The sequence below is a fragment of the Anastrepha obliqua genome, chromosome 4, assembly GCF_027943255.1.
Source record: "Anastrepha obliqua isolate idAnaObli1 chromosome 4, idAnaObli1_1.0, whole genome shotgun sequence".
In the NCBI taxonomy this organism is placed as follows: Eukaryota; Metazoa; Arthropoda; class Insecta; order Diptera; family Tephritidae; genus Anastrepha; species Anastrepha obliqua.
Window position 1 is genome coordinate 51,226,452 of NC_072895.1, and position 21,193 is coordinate 51,247,644.

General features: G+C 37.6%; 1 protein-coding gene across 1 annotated transcript; it reads left to right on the plus strand.

The window, feature by feature from the left end:
* The first annotated feature begins 852 nt into the window (after nt 1-852).
* Nucleotides 853-13,016, plus strand: LOC129244140 (putative inorganic phosphate cotransporter). Its single transcript, XM_054881754.1, has 4 exons — nt 853-889; nt 11,348-11,484; nt 11,554-12,627; nt 12,711-13,016. Exons 1-4 carry the CDS (start codon nt 853-855, stop codon nt 13,014-13,016), a joined length of 1,554 nt encoding a protein of 517 aa, XP_054737729.1.
* Nucleotides 13,017-21,193: the final 8,177 nt, after the last annotated feature.

Below are 21,193 nucleotides of genomic sequence, written 5' to 3' on the forward strand. Positions count from 1 at the left end.
GGAAGAGATAATCCGTTTTTGATAGCTTGTGGGTAATTGAATTTGAATTCAAGCAAACGTGCTTATGCAAGAACTACACTATGCAACAAAATTTTATTTTTTAGATATCACTGGGAAGAGATTAGCCACATTTAATAGCTGTGGGGCGCTAAATCCAAATTCAGTCCCGACAATTCTCCTTTACGTCAGAGCTTTGGGAAAATTTAGTGCAAGCTATGGAAATAATGGATATTTGATAGAAATTAATACAAATGTAGTTAAGCTGTTACTATTTTGTGAGCCGTTATTAATATTTTAAGTCTGACTTGAGCATTGGAGGCTCATTTTGTTCAATCGCAATATATTGTGTATAAAGTATGTATGTAAGCTTCTGTTGTCACTTGAAAATTCTATTGCAATATCAATTGCAAAATATTATTGAAATTTCTGTTATTCGATTCTAATACTTAGCTAAAATGTAGTGTTGCATAGTGTAATTATAATAACTTTTTTATGCTAGTAATATTTTTCTTTCTTTAGAGCTCCAGTTATCGACATCCATAATTTATACAAATTCGCCACCAAAAAGAGAAACGGAAATAAATAAATCTCTACATTTTTTTGTGATAACAGATCTATTCCACAGTATGCAATGTTTATCGGTAAATTTAATCAAATCGATGCCGAATTCTTTTGTGGATGCAAACAAATAAATATTATAGGCGCGTTGAAATTTTTGAAAGTGACCCAACAGCTTTTGCCGAGAGAAGTGTTTAGAAAAGTGTTATGATCCTGTGACAAGGGAATTGGACTTGGTGAGCTACTCTGAGTGAATAGCGAATTAAATTCAAGAGTCGTGAAAAGTACGGCAAAATGAGCGAAGAAAGAATTATAGAAGAAATGGAGAAAGGTTAGTGAAAATGATAAGAAAATTTTGACGGTAAAAGAAAATAATTAATAAATAATAAATAATAAATAATTATATGCTTTTTTAGAAATGCGGAAAGTGATTTATGTGAATAAAATATTTTTTTTTATATACCATAGTAATACAAAAGTGCTTATTAAGAACACATATAAATTTGTTTTTTATTTAGTTTTTCCTTTTGTATTATTTCACTAAGCTTTTAACATATCCTCGAGCTCAAAAACAAATTACCCAGAATATAAAATTCATATTGTGGCTGATGTACTGAGATAGAATATTAAATATTTATAAAAAATTATTGACTGATTGAATCCAAGTTGACGAATTCCAAAGTGGATCTTTCAAATTTCATTACCTCTTAGTGAAAATGTACACTTTGCGGTTTCAAGGGTCCTGATTGTGAATCTAAATTCTGAAATTTCAGAATATTTTCAAAGTTACCAGAAAAACTTTAAATGAATGAATGAAAAAGCATTGCGAAAATATATTAATCATATTTCGTACACCATTTAAATTTTGTAAAAGTGACACCGTATGTGAGATCAGATTAAGATACTAAAAAAACTTCTTCATTGTGTTGAAACTTGGTGCTACTCAGCTATAGTAAAGCCAATATTACAGGGTCCGGCTCTCGAAGTGTAACCAATTAAAAAGGCCCTAAATTTAGTTTGGAAAATTCTTTTTATTTAATTAAAGATAAAAACTGTGTGAAAATAATAGAAAGTCGATCAATCAATTTACTTTTGCTTGATATGACCACCTTTTGCCTTAACGGCTTTGAGACGCTCCAGAAACGAATCGCACTCTGCCCGAATGTGACTTGCAGGTATTTTGGCCCACTCGCGGACAAGGGTTTTTTTGAGCGCCTCGTAACTGGTGAATCTTTTAGTTCCGCACTTGCTCTCCAAAATGTCTCAAAGAGAATAATCAATCGAATTCGCGTCTTGTGAATTTGAGAGCCATTGTGTGGACGTTATGAAGTTTTGAACGCTGTTTTTTAGTCATTCTTGGTTCACTCGAGCTTTGTGAGACGGTGCCGAGTCCTGTTGAAACGTCCATGGTCTGCCACCGAAATGTTTGTCTGCCCGAGGCTTCAAAGCAACCTTCAGAATACTTTCCCAATAATATTTCGCATTTACCTTGACGCCAGGCTCGATGAAAACGATTGGAGAGCGCCCATCTGCGGTTACAGCGGCCCAAACATTTGCCATAACGAATTGATGGCTCAAATTCCCGTATGAACGGCTCGCATGTCGGTCAAATAAACCCTATCATTTTGAGCGTTTACGAATTGATCAATTTAAAAAATGTTCTCGTCAGAAAACACAATGTTCGGAAATTTACGTCTTTCGGCCAAGCGAAGCAACTCCTTCGCTCTCTCAAGTGTGACTTGTTGCTGCTTTGGTGTGAGGTCATGCCCCTTTTGGATCTTGTAAGTCTCGACTTTAAGATCATTTTTCAGTATGCGGCAGATGCAACGGTCACATATTTTCAGTTCTTTCGCTAGTGCCCGTGCATCAGGTGCGCTAGCGGTCTGAAAGTGGTTAAACTTCGAGTGCAGGACCTTGTACTACTCTAGTGTGGTGGACTGCACTAAGAAAACCGAAATAATACTGAACTGGCCACCAATTTATTTTGCGGCGGAATGTCTAGCAGCTAAATCTGCCGTAAGACTCAGCGCGACAGGCGAATTTACTCGTAAAAGATTCGGGCACAGCTCAATAGGCATGAGTTACTGGGTCAAGATCAATTATATGACCCCGAAAGGCAATTGGATGAAGAAATTCCAGGCAGCAATGCAAGAAGAGGCATGGAAAAAAGGAATTAAACCTAACCCAAATACTCTTAATGTATTTACCGATGGCTTGAAAATGTTAGACGGAGTAAGGGCAGGGATCTATCGCGCAGAGCTACGTATCAGGCAGTCATTTGAACTCTCCGACTACTACAGTATCTTTCAAGCAGAGGCCTTTCCTGTAGGTAAGGCTGCGGCAATAGCATTCACAAAGACATCAAGCAATTCCTAGCTATTGGGTACCAGGATATAAGGGCTGTATGAAACGAAATTGTAGATGAGATTGGCAAAAGAGCTGTTTACATACCATTTGAACAAGAAAACAATGCCTCGTTGTGGACATGAAAGTACGGACTAGAACAATCTAACCACTTGCAAAACAGAATGCAGATAAATTCGCCAAATTTGTACCAGCCACGTCCAGAAAAGAGTGCAGAACTATCATAGGTATACTGACTGGCCACAAGTTGCTGGCAGCACACGCATACGAGTACAAGATGGGAATTACAAACAACGATAGCTGCAGATTTTGCTATGAACTGGAAGAGAGGGAAACGCTAGAACTCCTTCTATGTTCGTGCCCTAAGTTAGCTAGAACCATACAACACTATCAGAAGTTAGAATTCCTCTCGGAGTTCAGATTCAGATTTAGATTCGCAAAATACGCAGGCGTATTACAAGATGTCTACTACAAAAAAACGCAAATCTCTGGCTCCATCTGGTAACACTAAGGGCCAATAGGTCTATGTGATGGCTTTCAGTCAGCCAGGTCAACCTAACCAAACCTATATTTTTATTACAAAATAGTGATGTCTATATACTTTTCCAACGGTGTGCACTAGTATATGAGAAACAGAGGTACAAACCAATAATGGCTAAGGAAAGTATGTTTGCCTAATTTCGCTGTGAATCATCTGTCAGAAAGGTATTTATTTCTTAAAATTGCAATGTTGGCTTGATAGAAATCGCTTTTGTGTAAAGTCCCTTCATGCCAAACATGGGTCTCATGTTTTTGTAGATATATTTGTGACGGTGTGACGTTTGTGGCTGCCACTTGCCAAAGTTTAAATAGTTTATTGATTTGTTAAATGAAAAATAACAATAAAATTATTACTCTACAATTGCGTATCAGCTGCCAATGCTTACGACTCATACTCCAAATAAATAAGGTATGAATTTCTCATAATGCTGCATATATAAAAACAACATACATATCTATATATAAATACAAAAAAACAAAAAATAATAACAATATTGATAATATAATTTATAACAATGTATTTGCCAAAAAATCAGATAAAAATTCAGTCAGTTTAGAGTAGAAAGTTCGCAAAATAAGTAAATAACCACCAGGTAAAGATTCGTTGTACCATCGGCATTGGTTACATTTGGTAGTAGCATCAAGCGTTAAAATTTTCTACCTATCCCAATTATTAGAACCGTGGTGAAACGTAGCAATAATTGCGGGTGTAAGGGGTCAGCAGGATGAAAGTAATTTGCTAATTTTGGGTATGTTGGCGAAAGAAAAAAAAAAGTAGCGGCCACAGTCTGACATTTCAGTTTAATTATAAAATATAAGGCACTCAAATTGTGGTTAATCTTTATGATCGCAACGCCAAGATTTTTAGTGATTTATGCTGGGTGTGATTAAGTTGTTTCCCTTCAAGTTGATTTAAATTAATGAATTAGGTTTACCAAATACATATGTGGTTGGGTTAGGTTATGACGACGATGAAAGAGTTTAAGGCAAAAGTGCCAATGATTAAGTAGCAGTAAATGCATAAAAAACATAAGTATTTATATACAGTGGCGTATAGGTATATGTATAATATATAAATACTTTAATACCTAAATAAAACCTTCTGTTATTACTCAAGCGGAAACTATTTTTGTATGGAAATCAATATGTGATATAATTTCTGTATATGTATTTTTCTATTTTTATCGCGTAGTCATTATGTATTTAATTATATCGATGTACTATATGTATTATTAAAGCAGCTTTTTCATTTAATTATTTCTTATTTCTTAATAACAAGTAGGAGGATGGTTCCATGTGTAGAAGTCCACGCAAGTGGGGAAAGTTACTGATCGCCATTCACTTGGGAATGGCCAGGACGATTCTTCTGCATATGGTTCAAGCAGCTCACAACGGCCGGGATTAGCCCACGTATCCTCTGGGTAGCTTCCGAACATCCGTTCGGGAGTGAGCTAACGTGAGAAGGCGAAATATTCCAGGATAGCTGGTTGTGCGTTGGGTTTGGGACCCGCCACTTAAAAATCGCCCCCAATGAAAAGTGTAAAAAAGCCTCGGATGAGACCTCCCTATACTGATGACGACCCCTGCAAACGAACTAAGGATTATGATTTGAGGGCATGCACCTGGAATGTCCGGTCCCTTAATGGGGAAGGTGCCTCTGCCCGGCTGGTTGATGTCCTCGTGAGAGTAAAGGCTGACATCACTGCCATCCAAGAGATGCGATGGACGGGGCAAGGTAAGAAAACCATAGGACCTTGCGACGTCTACTACAGCTGTCATGTAAAGGAGCGCAAATTCGGTGTCGGATTTGTTGTGGGAGAGAGACTTCGTCGCCAAGTACTGTCGTTCACTCCGGTGGACGAGCGTCTCGCAACAATCCGCATCAAAGCCCGTTTTTTCAACATATCGCTAATTTGCGCCCACGCCCCGACGGAAGAGAAGGACGATGCGACCAAAGATTCCTTCTATGAGCGCCTGGAACGTTCCTATGAGCGCTGCCCCCGCCACGACATAAAAGTCGTGCTTGGCGACTTCAACGCCAGGGTGGGCAAGGAGGGAATTTTTGGTCCCACAGTCGGAAAATTCAGCCTGCACAACGAAACATCCGGTAACGGACAGAGGCTGATCGACTTCGCCGGGGCCCGAAACATGGTAGTCTGCAGCACCAGATTCCAGCATAAAAAGATACACCAAGCTACCTGGCTGTCTCCTGATCGAAAAACGCGAAACCAGATCGATCATGTTGTGATAGATGGAAGACACGCTTCTAGTGTATTAGATGTACGCACGATCCGAGGACCCAACATCGACTCGGATCATTACCTTGTTGCAGCCAAGCTGCGCACCCGCCTCTGTGCAGCAAAAAACGTACATCTACCTACGCAAAGAATGTTCGACATCGAAAAGCTGCAATCACAACAGACAGCCAGAAGATTCGCCACTCGACTCTCACTCCTGCTCTCCGAAAGCACTGCCCAACAAATCGGCATGCGCGAGCAATGGAGCCACATTTCTCGTTCCCTACGTACCGCCGCCGAAGAAGAAATCGGATTCCGGCGAGCCCGAAAAAACAATTGGTACGACGAGGAATGTCATGCTGCCGCAGAAAGAAAAGATGCCGCCTATAGAGCCACGCTGCGATCGGGCGCAACGCGAGCCATGTGGGATCGCTACAGAGAGCTGAAAAAGGAAGAGAGACGTATTATCCGAAAGAAGAAACGAGAGGCCGAAATACGTGAGTGCGAAGAGCTTGAGATGCTGGCCAACAGGAACAACGCCCGAAAATTCTACCAGAAAGTTCGGCGGCTTACAGAAGGTTTCAAGACCAGGGCGTTTTCCTGTAAGAACAAAGACGGCGAACTGGTGACTGACGTACAGAGCAATCTTAAATTATGGAGGGAACACTTCTCGAACCTATTAAACAGTGACAGCTGCGCATGTCACAGAGAAAGTGAAGATCCCGATACCCCAATCGTTGACGACGGAATTGTAGTTCCGCTACCCGATCATGACGAGGTGAGAATAGCGATAACGCGGCTAAAGAACAACAAAGCCGGGGGCGCCGACGGACTGCCGGCTGAGCTATTCAAACATGGCGGCGAGGAGCTGGTAAGGTGCATGCATCAGCTCCTATGCATAATATGGTCGGATGAAAGCATGCCTGCCGATTGGAATTTAAGTGTGCTCTGCCCAATCCATAAGAAGGGTGATCCTGCAATTTGTGCCAATTACCGCGGGATTAGTCTTCTAAATATCGCCTATAAGGTTCTAGCGAGCGTATTGTGTGAAAGGCTGAAGCCCACCGTCAACCAACTGATTGGACCTTATCAGTGTGGCTTCAGACCTGGAAAGTCCACCATCGACCAAATATTCTCAATACGCCAAATCTTGGAAAAGACCCATGAAAGGAGAATCGACACACACCACCTTTTCGTCGATTTCAAAGCTGCATTCGACAGTACGGAAAGGAGTTACCTGTATGCCGCGATGTCTGAATTTGGTATCCCCGCAAAACTAATACGGCTATGTAAGATGACGTTGCTCAACACCAGCAGCGCCGTCAGAATTGGGAAGGACCTCTCCGAGCCGTTTGATACCAAACGAGGTTTCAGACAGGGTGACTCGCTGTCGTGTGACTTCTTTAACCTGATGTTGGAGAGCATTGTACGAGCCGCAGAACTTAATCGCTCAGGCACAATATTTTATAAGAGCGTACAATTGTTGGCGTATGCCGATGATATTGACATCATTGGCCTTAACAACCGCGCTGTTAGTTCTGCCTTCTCCAAACTGGATAAAGAGGCAAAGCGAATGGGTCTGGTGGTGAACGAGGACAAAACGAAGTACCTCCTGTCTTCAAACAAACAGTCGGCGCACTCGCGTATCGGCACCCACGTCACTGTTGACAGTTATAATTTTGAGGTTGTAAAAGACTTCGTGTATTTAGGAACCAGCATTAACACCGATAACAATGTCAGCCTTGAAATCCAACGTAGAATCTCTCTTGCCAACAAGTGCTACTTTGGACTAAGTAGGCAACTGAGCAGTAAAGTCCTCTCTCGACGAACAAAACTAACACTCTACAAGACTCTCATCATGCCCGTCCTAACGTATGGCGCAGAAGCTTGGACGATGACAACATCCGATGAAGCGACGCTTGGAGTGTTGGAGAGAAAGATTCTGCGTAAGATTTTTGGACCTTTAACCGTTGGCAACGGCGAATATCGCAGACGATGGAACGATGAGCTGTATGAGCTTTACGACGACATAGACATAGCGCAGCGAATAAAGATCCAGCGGCTATGTTGGCTGGGTCATGTCGTCCGAATGGATACAAACGCTCCGGCTTTGAAAGTATTCGATGCGGTACCAGCTGGTGGTAGCAGAGGAAGAGGGCGGCCTCCTCTGCGTTGGAAAGATCAGGTGGAGAAGGACTTGGCTTCACTTGGTGTGTCCAACTGGCGCCGGTTAGCACGAGAAAGAAACGACTGGCGCGCTTTGTTAAACTCGGCCAAAATCGCGTAAGCGGTTATAGCGCCAACTAAGAAGAAGAAGAATAACAAGTGATTCTTAATCAGGTTTTTTAGTTATTTTTGATGCCTGCTTTTTTTGTTACGACAGCATGGATCCTATCAGACATCTAGTCGGCCAAATTATGCAAAAGATACGGTATAATTTCATTATACAACAAATCTTCGAACATCTTGTTCAACCCAGCAAGAGCTTTACGTTTCTACTTTCTCTACAGCTTTATGGTGAGTCCATGATTATCCATAGGGTTCAAATCGGTGCTGTTTTCATATCAGTCTGTCTTATAAAAGCCGATTTCTACTCAATAAAAACCTACCTGCAAAGGACAAAAATGAATATAAAATTTTATTTCTACTATTTGTGATTAAATTTAAGAACAGAAAAAATAAAAAGTGAAAATTCAATTGTTTCCTCAATATTAAAAATTGTCACCACTGATGGAAAACCATTTCTGTTCCTGGACAGTGAAGGATTTAGGGAAATAATGGATCCAATTTATGAATCACTTGGCATGAACCCAATAACGCTTAATGCTTTATTAGTTATTAAGCTCAACTCGTAATGAATAATAAATATATATGTACAGTGAGCCAAAAAAGTTTAAGTACACCTGAAATTTTAAAAAATTATCAATAAAAGCTCCATCATACAATCTAAAAATAAAATTTATTTTTCGAAATAGATATATTTAAAGGTTGAAGAACACAAAATAAGCCTTTTCATGGGTTACGAACTTAAAACATAGAAAAAGCTATACAAAAATGAAAAAAGTCTTGAGCGCACGTCAAATAAGTTTCCGTACACTTAACCGAAAATATTAAAAACATTTGAAAATTCTTATAGGTTAAGTGTTATTAGTATTTCGTTGGCCCTCCCACGGCATCGATAACTGCTTGTAAGCGCCGCCGCATGCTCTTCACTAAGTTTCCGGTATCATTTTGGGTTATTTTCATCCACTCAGTCGATAAAGCCTTCTTTAGGGATTCCTTCGAAGTAATTGTGTGTTTGCGTATTCGTTTTTCGAGCAGATCCCAGATGTGCTCGATAGGATTTAGATCCGGGAACTGCGGTGCTGTATGTAGTTGCTTGCAGTTATATAGAAACCACTCTCTGACCAAATATGACGTGTGTTTCGGGTCATTGTCTTGTTGAAACAAGAACCCATTTTTTTTAAACCCCAATTGTGTCGCACTCGTCTCAAGATTTTCTCTCCGGATTTTTAGGTGGAGGTGCTTATCCATTACATTGTCAACAAACACAAGCTTTCCAACACCAGCTTCTGCCATACAGCCCCAAACCATAATGTTACCGCCACCGTGTTTCACTGTGGGTACCAAATTTTTCACTTTCATCTGCTCATTTGGTTTTCTCCAAACTTTTACGGCTCCATCTGGACCAAACAAATTATATTTAGAATCATCACTAAAAATTACGTTGCTCCAAAATGATTCGGGCTTGTTCAAATAGTCTTTAGCGAAGGTAATCCTCTTTTTTTATTTACTTTAGATATAAAAGGCTTTTTACGCTTGTGGGTGGACGCTTATTCCAACACTTTGCTGCACCTCTTCCTGTATTTCCACAGCAGATTTTCTGGGATTAGACCTTATTGAATCTAAGATTCGGCGCTCGTCTCTCTGTGAGAGTTTTTTTGGCCGGCCGGATCGCGGCTTTGGCCGAATATTTCCAGAGTTTATATAAGAATTAATTACTCCTTGCGCGCTGGAATGTGATTTACCGATAATTTTGCCGATTTCACGCAAGGATTTCTTTTCTAAATATAATTTTATAATCAATTTACGCAAATCGACTGATATTTCAGACCCGCGACCCATCATATACGTTAACTGTCATCATAAACACAAAACTATTAATAGTTATATATACATACCATTTGCATCAAAATATTGTCAACTATGATCATTCGAGCGATAACACTGTGCGACAATTTTGGGGTCATCAAAATCAAACCACACCGGACCTTTTTTTTCTGAAAATATACCTATTCAATAGCAAAACCCTCGCTGTGTTTTTAAAAGTTAGCTCGATTTTTTTTTATAGCGTTTTGAAGTTTTCTATTTTCATGAGATTTTGTAGTTTTACCTGCACGCTAAATTTGACTTATAAATCGACCTTTGTTTGATTTAATCGATTTATTTTGTCATAGCTTGATGCAGAAATTTCGTACATGTACAAATAAACTTATTTTGAGAAGAACCTATATCTCAATACGCAATTTTGAATACCAAAATTTCGAAAAATTGTATGTTTTTACCATTTACGTCGAAGACGCAATCTCTTTCTCTATCTTGGGGTGTGTTTACGAAAGCTGAGACTGTGTTGGTCATATGCGGAAACAATAAACCAATGACACTTCGTTGTCGTCTAAACAACGACTGATTGGACGAGGTGCGTACATGCATGTAAAATGATCGCGCAGAGCTCGGCTGGCATATCCCCAAGTGACGTGGTAGCCAAAGTTCCCCTCACAATTTTCTTTTTAACAATAGCTAAATAGCCAAGGGTGGTAGATTACTAGGATTGGCTAATAAATATGGTGAAAAACTAAATTGTGAGAGGAACTCCGGCTGCCATGTCACGGTAGTGATTCGCCAGTCGAATTCTGCACTATCATTTCATATGCGTACATACACTCGTCCAATCAGCCATTGTTCAGACGGCAACGAAGTGACGTTATGTTAATTTTTTTCTTATGTCACTAACACCTTCTTAGTTTTTCGTAAACAAACGGATTCAACTTAACTCCTACTACGTCAACCCATCAGCGGGCTCTGCAAAATTCGCTGAGAGTCGGCTAAGGGTCTGATATTAGCCACACCATATACTCTTTTCACCATAGCTAAATAGCAAACCTGGTAATCTATCATACTTGGTATCTATCTATCGCTAATTGAGATCAGTTGATCCGATCTGGCACGAAATTTTAAAAACTACGTTATCCCCTTCATATTAAAAGCATATGCAATGCAAGAACCAAAAAATATTTTAAACGCGCTGTCTGTCGAAACATTAAAGCGTACTAAAGCGCCTCTCAAATTCAATAAAATGTAAAAATCAAGAAAACGCGCCACCCTAAAGTTAATGCAGAAGATCTTGAAAGCAGCCGAAATCAGTTTGCATAAAATTTTACGAGATGGAAAAATAGCAACTAACAACGATACTCCATCAACAATAGAAAATCTGATATAATATTTATGTATGTTGTATGCAATTCTTAAGAGCACTAGAGAATGCCATTTAATCCTCGTATTGCTACCAAAAACTTACCTTAAATTTCTAAAAAACTATAAACAAATAATTTTTTTTACTACCGTATTATTCCTTTTATACTCTACAGGTCCCCGGTTTGGCATTCGTCATGTCCAAACTTTATTGCTCTTCCTCAACATAGTGGCTGTTTCTGTAAGTCGTCTGAACATCTCCGTCGCTGTGGTGGCGATGACAAATGCCGCCAGTACAAATCCCAATTTTCCGGTATGTATGATAGAATATTGGAGCTGTAGTTTTAATCACAACACATTTCACATCTAAACTTTTTTACAGGAATTCGATTGGTCAGAACAACAAAAATCATACATCATTTCCAGCTTCTATTGGGGTTATGTGGTAACGCAGTTTCCAGGTGGCTATCTGAGTCGTCGCTTTGGCGTAAAAATTGTGATGTTCGTGGGCGTTCTTGGTTCGGCGCTGCTCAGCTTACTCACACCTTTTCTTGTGATTCGCGGAGGCTGGCTTGTATTCTGCGCTATACGCATCATGCAGGGTCTTTGCCAAGCCGCGCTCTTTCCCGCTATTCATGAGCATATAGCCAAGTGGTCACCGCCACAAGAACGCAATATGCTCGGTGCACTCACATATACGGGCGTAGATTGCGGCACTGTGTTGGCTATGCTTGTGAGTGGTTTGATAGCGGGTAGCTCAATTGGTTGGCCAGGCATTTCATATATTTCAGCAGGTGTTTGTGTTGTTTGGTGTTTACTGTGGCTGATACTGGCGGCAGATAATCCACCATCGTCTCGTTTCATAACAAAGATGGAATGCCAATACATTGAGATGTCGCTGAAGCGTGAAGAAGATTTCCATGAGAAGAAAATACCTATACCGTGGCTTGCAATGTTCACATCGGTGCCATTCCTTGCTTTGCTCATGGTACGTTGTGCCGAAACATGGGGATTCAGCACGATTCAAACCCAAATTCCTTCTTATATGAATGGTGTGTTCAATATGAACATCAAAAGTAATGCTTTGTATTCTGCGCTACCCTACATCGCTCGCTGGGTTATGTCGTACGTATATCTGTTTTGCGGAAATATGGCTGTGGCGAAGGGTTGGCTGACGCTGACGGTAGTGCGTAAGATAGCGAATACAATGGCATTGTGGCTGCCAGCTTTTCTTATGATCGGCATAGGATTTCTGGGCGAAGCAAACGAGTCATTGGCTATTGCGTTAATGACTTTGAATGTGGGTTTCAACGGTGGTATTACCATGGGATGTGTGCTCAGTACGATTGATATGTCACCAAATCATGCTGGTGTTGTTATGGGTATTGTAAATACATTAGCGAATGTCGTATCTCTGATTACACCACTTGTTGTGGGCGTTATAGTGACAGATGTGGTGAGTGGAGGAGACATTTTTCAATTGTTTTCAATTATTTATTTAATAATAATGAATTAATCATTTTTCATTTCCCTTTCCAGCACAATCGCTATAAGTGGCAAATTGTGTTTATAATTGCTGCGTGCATTTTCTTCTTCGGCAATTTGATATTCATAATTTTCGGTTCAGCCGAAGCGCAACCATGGGATGCACCTGACTATCTGTTAAAGGACAATATTGAAGAACCAACAAGAATTGCATCGAGGCGTACGTGCAAGGAAAATTTTGACACTGAAGGCGCTGAGAAGTCCCAGGAATGGGCGATAGAGAGTTTTAGAAGTGCGAGGCCAAAAATAAGTGGCCATGGAGGCAAAAACGATGCGAGAACGAGAGAAAATAATGAGTAGTCATGTACTTTAAATTATTTATGTTTAAATTCTATTTATTTATTTTTTTATATTATATTTAACTGGTTTTTTTTAAGTCATGCATAACAAGTATCTCGGTAGTATTTAAAAAACGATAAGTAATTATGTATAGTAAGTATATATAGTATAGTTTTTTTTTAATTTATAAACTTTTCTAACTCAATAAAGTATTAAATAGAACATAGAAAAATATTAAAAATATGTGACAAAATTCATCTCTTCTTCACAAGGAACCACATGCATTTGGGTCAAAGAAATAATAACTGGCATACAAAGTTTTTGAAGTTCCCTTCCAACTTGCGAGACGAGAAATAAAGTACTTGTTATACAGAAGTATCGCCGTGTTGTTGAAATCAAATGTTGGAAGAGAACAGGGCTTCAATTTCCGGCATCAAAAAGTCGCTTATCATGGCGTAATAATTTTCGCCATTCACTGCTACATTGACGCCAACCTCGTCTTTGAAGAAATATGGGCCGGTGATTCCTCCAGCTCCGGTTGTTTTTAATATTTATAATGGCTGTTCTTGAATGGCTTTAGGTTGATCTTCAGTCCAAATATGAAAATTTTGCTTATTAACGCCGCCATTAGGCCAAAAATGAGCCACATTGCTGAGCACAGCGATTTTTCACAGAGCATCGATTTTCGTAATACAATTGTACGATTTCTAAATGTTGTTGAAGCGTTAGTATTTTCATGATGAAATGGCAATGAATACTGAAAAAAATGGTGTACTTAGTTTGACAGTAGTCACGCGTGATCTGTTAAAAAAAATCCTATTGGACAAAGTATTTCCAATCTGATCACCCTTTATATGATACTAAAATATTGTATGTGGAAAATGAGAGGATACTTATTTTTTAGTATATGAACTCCAAATATATATCACATGCGGATATTTTTTTCCTTTTCGACGATAGCTGGAAGAAATATACTCTTTGCAGAATTTTTATTTAGTGATGATGTCCTGACAAAGAGCTTCAGGCTGAAAACCTGAAAGGTCTGGAACGAGGTTTGTCCTTTATATTTTGCGCCTAATGATGAAAACTCATTAAAATAGTAATGAAAATGACTTTACTGGTTCTTTAAATATTATCCTTGAAATTCAATATACTTTTGCATTTATTTGAACTTAAAGAACTTTTGTAACTCAGAAGTGAAACCCCAAAAAAAAGGGGCGTTGAAAAAGGTTGACTTCGCATTTTATGTACTTTTGAGGTGCGGGAACAAAGCACATTAGATGCCAAATCCGGGCTGTACGGCAGATGACCCATTAATTCGATCTTTTGAATACTCAAAAATTTAAATTTCTTGCATGAACCGATATGTGAAAGCTCATATTGTCTTGGTAAAGAATGACTCATCTTCGGTGATTGGTTTGCCTTAATTCTCCAAAAACTTCCGCTAATAAGTAATTGTGCACCACTCAGAATTGACTGTTTTTGGGTTTCTCTAATGGTACAGTTGTAACATAGCCAGATTTTCCGAAAAAACCAGGCGTCGAATTGTTTTGGGGTGCTTTCTCGGCCAATAAACTTTGTTGGATTAAAATCGTCTTGGAACACTGATTCTGACGATTGCTGCCAAGATTCGTCACCTGTCACAATGTCATGGACGTGCTTTGAACCAACGCGGCTGAATTTTTTCAACATTTCCTTACACCAATAGACACGAAAGCAAATCTTCTTGACGATCAAATGTTCATGCAACATAAAATGTAAGCTGGTTCCATTAATACACAAGGATGCCTCTATTTCGTGGTATGCCACATGATGATCTTGCGGTGTCAGTTGACGCACAACATTGATTGCTTCTGATACAACAATGCTGTCCATTTTTGGACGACTGTGTCGATAGTCTACATCGAAAACCGTAATAAATCATCGCACGATAGTTTTCACCAGTTATTTACATCTTTTGGGGCGACATGAATTTTTCAGCTCATTGAAAAAAGAATAAATAAAGCTCGTATGTGAGGACGTTATAGTATAAGTATATGTAAGTTTATGTTTAATACCAAACTTTTCGATGAAAGTATTGAAATTCAGCAGAGAAGATGAGAAGTAAATGAGGTCGAGAATGTTGATGAACAGGCCATTAAGTAAATATACAAACATCGGCTTACATAATTGGGTTTTTTGCTGATATTGAAGGTGCTTTTTTTACTTCTACCTATGACTCTAAGGGCTCAGCTGCCAGACGAGATGGGATGGATGAAACTATCAAATTTGCTAGGAGAATGCCTTGCCCAAGCACGATAACCTTGGCACTGTTTATGCGGAAGCGGAAAATAGTAGATCTCAACTTAGCAGTGCTTAGAAGCTCGAACTGCTATCTGTATGTAATTCTGAACAGGAAGTGGTAGAGAAGACTCATGTAGAGCTCTGAGAGCAAAGATTTTGAGTATTGTCAAAATACATTTATGAAAATGTGAGGTCTGAATCCACTTTAGTGCTTTTTCCGGCTATTATCAGACTAATTATCATGTACAAAGCTACAGTATGATGGTATAGTTACACCCACAGTTTCATGGCTGATTAGGCTGCAGGGAAGCATATTGTGTGTAAGCATAACAGCCAAACACTCAGCAGCTACTCTTACACATTATTGAACTTGTTTCCTATAGAAATAATAAGACAATGTGCTGGCTGCATTCTTATGGAATATGAGTCAACGAGTGGTCTTCCGAATAGAGGGAATTATTTGGCAGTTTTTAAAGCAACATCCAATAACACTTGCTTCAGATGATCTACTTGTGCCATACCATAAATAGCCTTCGAGGAATGCAGTGTTTGTCTGGCTTTTAGAGAAAATGGGGAAATATAGGACAACTTTCAGGATATTTAAAAAAAAAACTCTTCACGGAAGGCTTCAAGAGTGAAAATGCAACTAGAGCTGGTGCTGAACGTCACTTGCAGCAAAACATCAAAATGTTTTACGCACTGCGTAGACTGTCAGAGTCTGTAGTGAATGCCAGGCTGCAATGTAAGATTAAGCAGCAATGAGTTCCGGCATGTGACGCCAACTTCTTCTGGTAATGATACTTCGTCGTCAAATGCGAGGATGAATTATGACGCACGTATAATCTGATATGCTTTGAGCTGGAAAAGCCTTCCATGGTGTCTTCCGGTGAAAAGCATTTAGAAGTAAGTAGAAATTGTGGTCCCATCCTCTTTGTTCAAGAAGGAGTCCCATTCATGCCCAAGAGTTCCATTTTCAAACCGCAGCTGAGACTTGCTTTATCCTCTCTTTACTTATTAATTCCAGGTCAAATTTGTTATGCTTCTAAGCAATATTTTGTTTGTCTCTTCGATTAGGATTTGCCCACAGTCCGAGAGCTACTGACTGCTGGGCAGGGAGGATATTTTGCTTGGCAATTCATTCGCTATGCAGCCAACTGATAAAATTATATATATATAATATTTGATAGCTTATCTTTAGCATACTTCAAGGCGCAATAAAATTATTAAGTGCGTACTAAAGAAGAAATTGTTAATAAGGTTTGCGTATTTGATCATTTCAAAAAATGTTAACGCTTCCTTGAAGTAATAATATGTTAAGGTAATTACCCTCAGCACTAAGTGATGATAAAGGGGACAAATGTGAAGCTCAAAGCTTTAGTTGGATAGTGGCGTGAGAAAAATGCTATGAAAAGCGCGCAAAGCAAAGGTAAAATTGTCAAAAACAAAATTTTTAACTAAAAAAAAAATTAATTAATTAAAAGCAAATGCAGAAATTTAATAAAAAAATTATAAGAAACTATCTCTTTTGAAATTTGTAATATAAAAATAAATTATATTATATATTTTATATATTTATATATATATATATATATATACATAGATACATATATATATGCCCATAATTATGAAAGTAGTCTAAATCAAAATTTCAAAAAAATGAATTTATCACTTATTTCACATCCATGTTATCTTAAACTATTTATAAGCATTTAATGTAGTTTTCACGATATCGTCAAAGATGAACCTTTGGATAGTGGATGTAATTTCAACGTTATACGGAATTCATTTAGTGTTAATAATGAAAGTTGTATAAGTCAAAATTTTAAGAAATTACATATAAACATAACTTGAAAATAATGGTATCGGGACTTCCTTTCTATAATACCTTATGACCGTGATTTTGGTTTGATAGAAATGAAAATAAAAAAAAGCAACTTACTTATACAACCCTGACCATTATTATGAATTGATAGAAAAGTGTAGAAGGATTTACGATTGATGAAGTCACTAGAAGTATCAATCACAAAAAGAGTAAAAAATAGCGCCGGGCGAATATGAAAATGAACCTTGTAAAATGTTCTAAAAAACTTCTTTAGATGATTCTAAATTCCACGTTCTGGATATTTCACCTAAAAGAGGAATACCAGAAATATACGAAAATATTAAATTAATTCCACTATACTCCACCGCTAGACCAGTAACGGTAGAAAAACCTAAAGACATCCTTCCAGTTTATCATGAAGATTTTAAGAATCTTAAAAATAGAAAAATTGATAAAAATGGATTACTTTTTTAAAAATAATTAATAAATGTTCATGAATTATTTCATTTAAGTTATTATTTCAAATAAAATTCATAGTTCTTTATTGCATTAAGTCATTTATAAGACATTCAATTAATTTCGAAATTGGCATAAGTCAATTAGAGTTGTAAAAACAACATTTTCTTGTGAAATTCATACAAAATTTTATATTGATAATAATGTCCATTAATCAAGACTAAGAAAATTACCATGTCGCATAATATAAAAATATTTTTTAACTCGTTTAAATACAATTCATTAAATATATCGAAAAAGAAATATATGACTTAGACCACTCTCTTAATTAAGGACACATATATGTAAATATCAAAAACTTTTTTCTTTGTAAATATTATTTCACAAAAGATATATCTTTGGAATCTTATAATATAGACATAAATTACATTTAACTTATATTTGATTTATCTGAACAAAAAAAATGACCAATTCATCACTTGTTTTATAAATATTATACAAATATGAAAAATTTAAATTTCTAATAAATTACAAAAATCAAACATATAAAATCGTTTTTTTTTTTAAGTAAACTAGTTATTACTGTGGTATAGGATTGCTAACTTTTCCATGTTGTATATTAAGAAGGCGACTATATTTTTTAAAACTATTTCGAACAATATATTCTAGCCAGAATTTCTACTTTTCAAGAATTTCACTACAATAATCTCCAAATCCCTAACATAATCTCTAAAATAAATTTCCAAAATATGTATAAATATTATATAAGCTAATAACTATGCGCAGAGTACTCCGATTTGCATAGGATTCTTATATTTTGAAGCTAATCTCTCCAGCCGCCGTAGCCGAATGGGTTGGTGCGTGATCACCATTCGGAATTCACTGAGAGATTTTGGTTCGAATCTCGGTGAAAGCAAAATTAATAAAAACATTTTTCTAATAGCGGTCGCCCCTCGGCAGGCAATGGCAAACCTCCGAGTGTATTTCTGCCATGAAAAAGCTCCTCATAAAAATATCTGCCGTTCGGAGTCGGCTTGAAACTGTAGGTCCCTCCATTTGTGGAACAACACCAAGACGCACACCACAAATAGGAGGAGGAGCTCGGCCAAACACCTAACAGAAGTGTACGCGCCAATTATTTATTTATTTTAATCTCTCCAGGAAGGCTTTTCCTGACTTAGAATGTAAAAACTTGCAAAAGGGGCGCATCAATAAGCCAAAATGTGCGAGAAAAGCATATACACTAGCAAGAAAAAGTATCCGTACACAAAGAAATGAAAGCAACATATTAAGAGATTCATTGTAAAAAAAATAACATTTTAAACTTTTATGAGAAATGTTTAGTCCGTAATTTTTCTACAATTTCTATACATTTTTTCCTAAGCACATCTTTAAGAATTAAATTTTGCAAAACAAAAACAGAAACAAGTGAAGGAACGAAGCAGAAAAAGTACTCGTACATTGCAATATACGGTTAAAGTATTTATATTTAACAAAAAAAAATGTCTTAATATGTTACCTTCATTTCTTTGTGTACGAATACTTTTTCTGGCAAGTGTAATTAATTTTCGAACTAGAAAAAATAAAAAAGTACTGGCTTGACTGGAGTTCTTTTTTTTTCTATACAATTTTGAAATCTTTACTTTCACTCTGCATTAATAAAATTTAGGAACTATTTTTTATTTATATTGAAATATTGCAGTGTATCGCATTTAAAGTGCACAACTCTTCAACGCTGTATGCGAAATTATAATAATAATAGAAAAATAGTTTTTGTTATGGAATTTTCAACATTGGTAACGAGTTTCAAAAACCTGACAATACGTAAAAACATCGAAAGCTTATAGTCCGGGAGCCAGGGATCATTTTGACCTCATCATTTCATGCCGACTGATTTTAATACTGAAGGCAGACGCCATCCAATGGATGACGAAACCAACCGTCAGCTGGTCCCGTAGCGGAGGGTACGTGCGTGGGATGCTGCGAAATGTGTCGAAAAAATTTTTTATCAACTCATTTAATACCGGCTGAAATTTGTTGTGTATTGTTGACATTTAGTAGAATAAAAAAAAATAGTCAGCTGCCTCGTAGAGGGGGGAAAATACGTCAGCTGAACAGGCGAACTTGTAAAATAAATTAAAAAGTAAAGCTACTTTATGCCGATTGAAATTTGTTTACATAATTTTGGACACATATGAAAATATAATAATGATGGTCAGCTGCGTTTATAGCGGTGGGAAGACTATCAGCCGAAGCAAGAATGTATCATTGCATTCATAATAGGTCTATGAATAAGTTCGTGCGGTTTTTTTCGAAATTTGAATTTCGGATCATTCTCATGGCTTTTAAACGTTTGGAAATGGTTGATTGATCAACTCCCAAAGTTTTTGCAACCTCTTCTTGCGTTTGAGCCGGATCTTGATCGAGCAATTCCTCCAATTCGGTATCCATGAACTTTGGCGGCGCGGCCAAAATCACCACTTTTAAAGCGTGCAAACCACTTCTGGCACGTGCGCTCAGCTAGAGCATGCTCATCATAAACTTCCACCAAGATACGATGACTTTCGGCTGCTTTTTTCTTCATATTAAAGAATTCCCCGCAAAAACACATTATTTGGCACGAAATTCGACATTTTCAAGTGTGGTAAAAATATTGTTGTTTACGCTTCAAATAAAAAACTTATACTGACGTTTGTGCCTTACGACAGTAGCTCTCCAATGAATGTTTGGAAATGTGGATCGATGGAATAATAATCAAGTTACGCCATCTGTTGTAAAACCGCACGAACTTATCCATAGACCGGCGGCGCGCCGAATTTTCATGTTTAATTTTTTGTTTAAGCAGAAGTTGAGTCATTGAGCGGATGCAGTAATAATCGGAAGATGTAATATTTATGAATATATTCCTTCTTCGCCGTGGAAATATTCTATATGAACCCACTCTTTTGTCCGATAAGAGGCTCTGAATTTATATTACACACCTACGTATACACATACATAAATATATGTACGTTCTATTGTCGGTCTTGTAAAAGGCGAGATAAGCATTTATGCAGATCACGGTGAACTTTCACACGTTATTATTAATCAGCGGGCGATTAACTACTCCATATACATATACATACACTTAGCGTCATAAGTCTACGCTGCTTTGTGCGTAGTTGAAAATGTAACACGAAAAAAAGTGTTTAAGTTTTTTGAAATGTACTCCGTTTCCTTCATAGTTTTCTTTCAGTTTTCACCATATAACGACATTGCATAATTCGTTTTAGATCTCATCATTTTACAAATAATAATAGATTTTATTTGAAATGTAAAATTGACATACTCTATATTGTACTCTCGTTTAAACAAATTTTAAAATATTCAAAAAACTCTCAAAAAATATGCATGTTTTTAAAAGTTTGCTGAGTACCCACGACGTTCCAGTACTCCCCTGAGTCTATTGGTAGTCTATTAATAGTGCAATGATCTTCCTGACTGAGTGCTTGGACTTGTCCAACCCCCAGCAAATTTAATCTAATCTAAAGTCTATTGGGCATAGAGCTTACCCATTTGTCATTCTCGTCGAAAATCATCTTCTCCTACTCCTCCCATATAACATCTTTCAAGACCTCTTTGCCTGTAATTTGGTGCT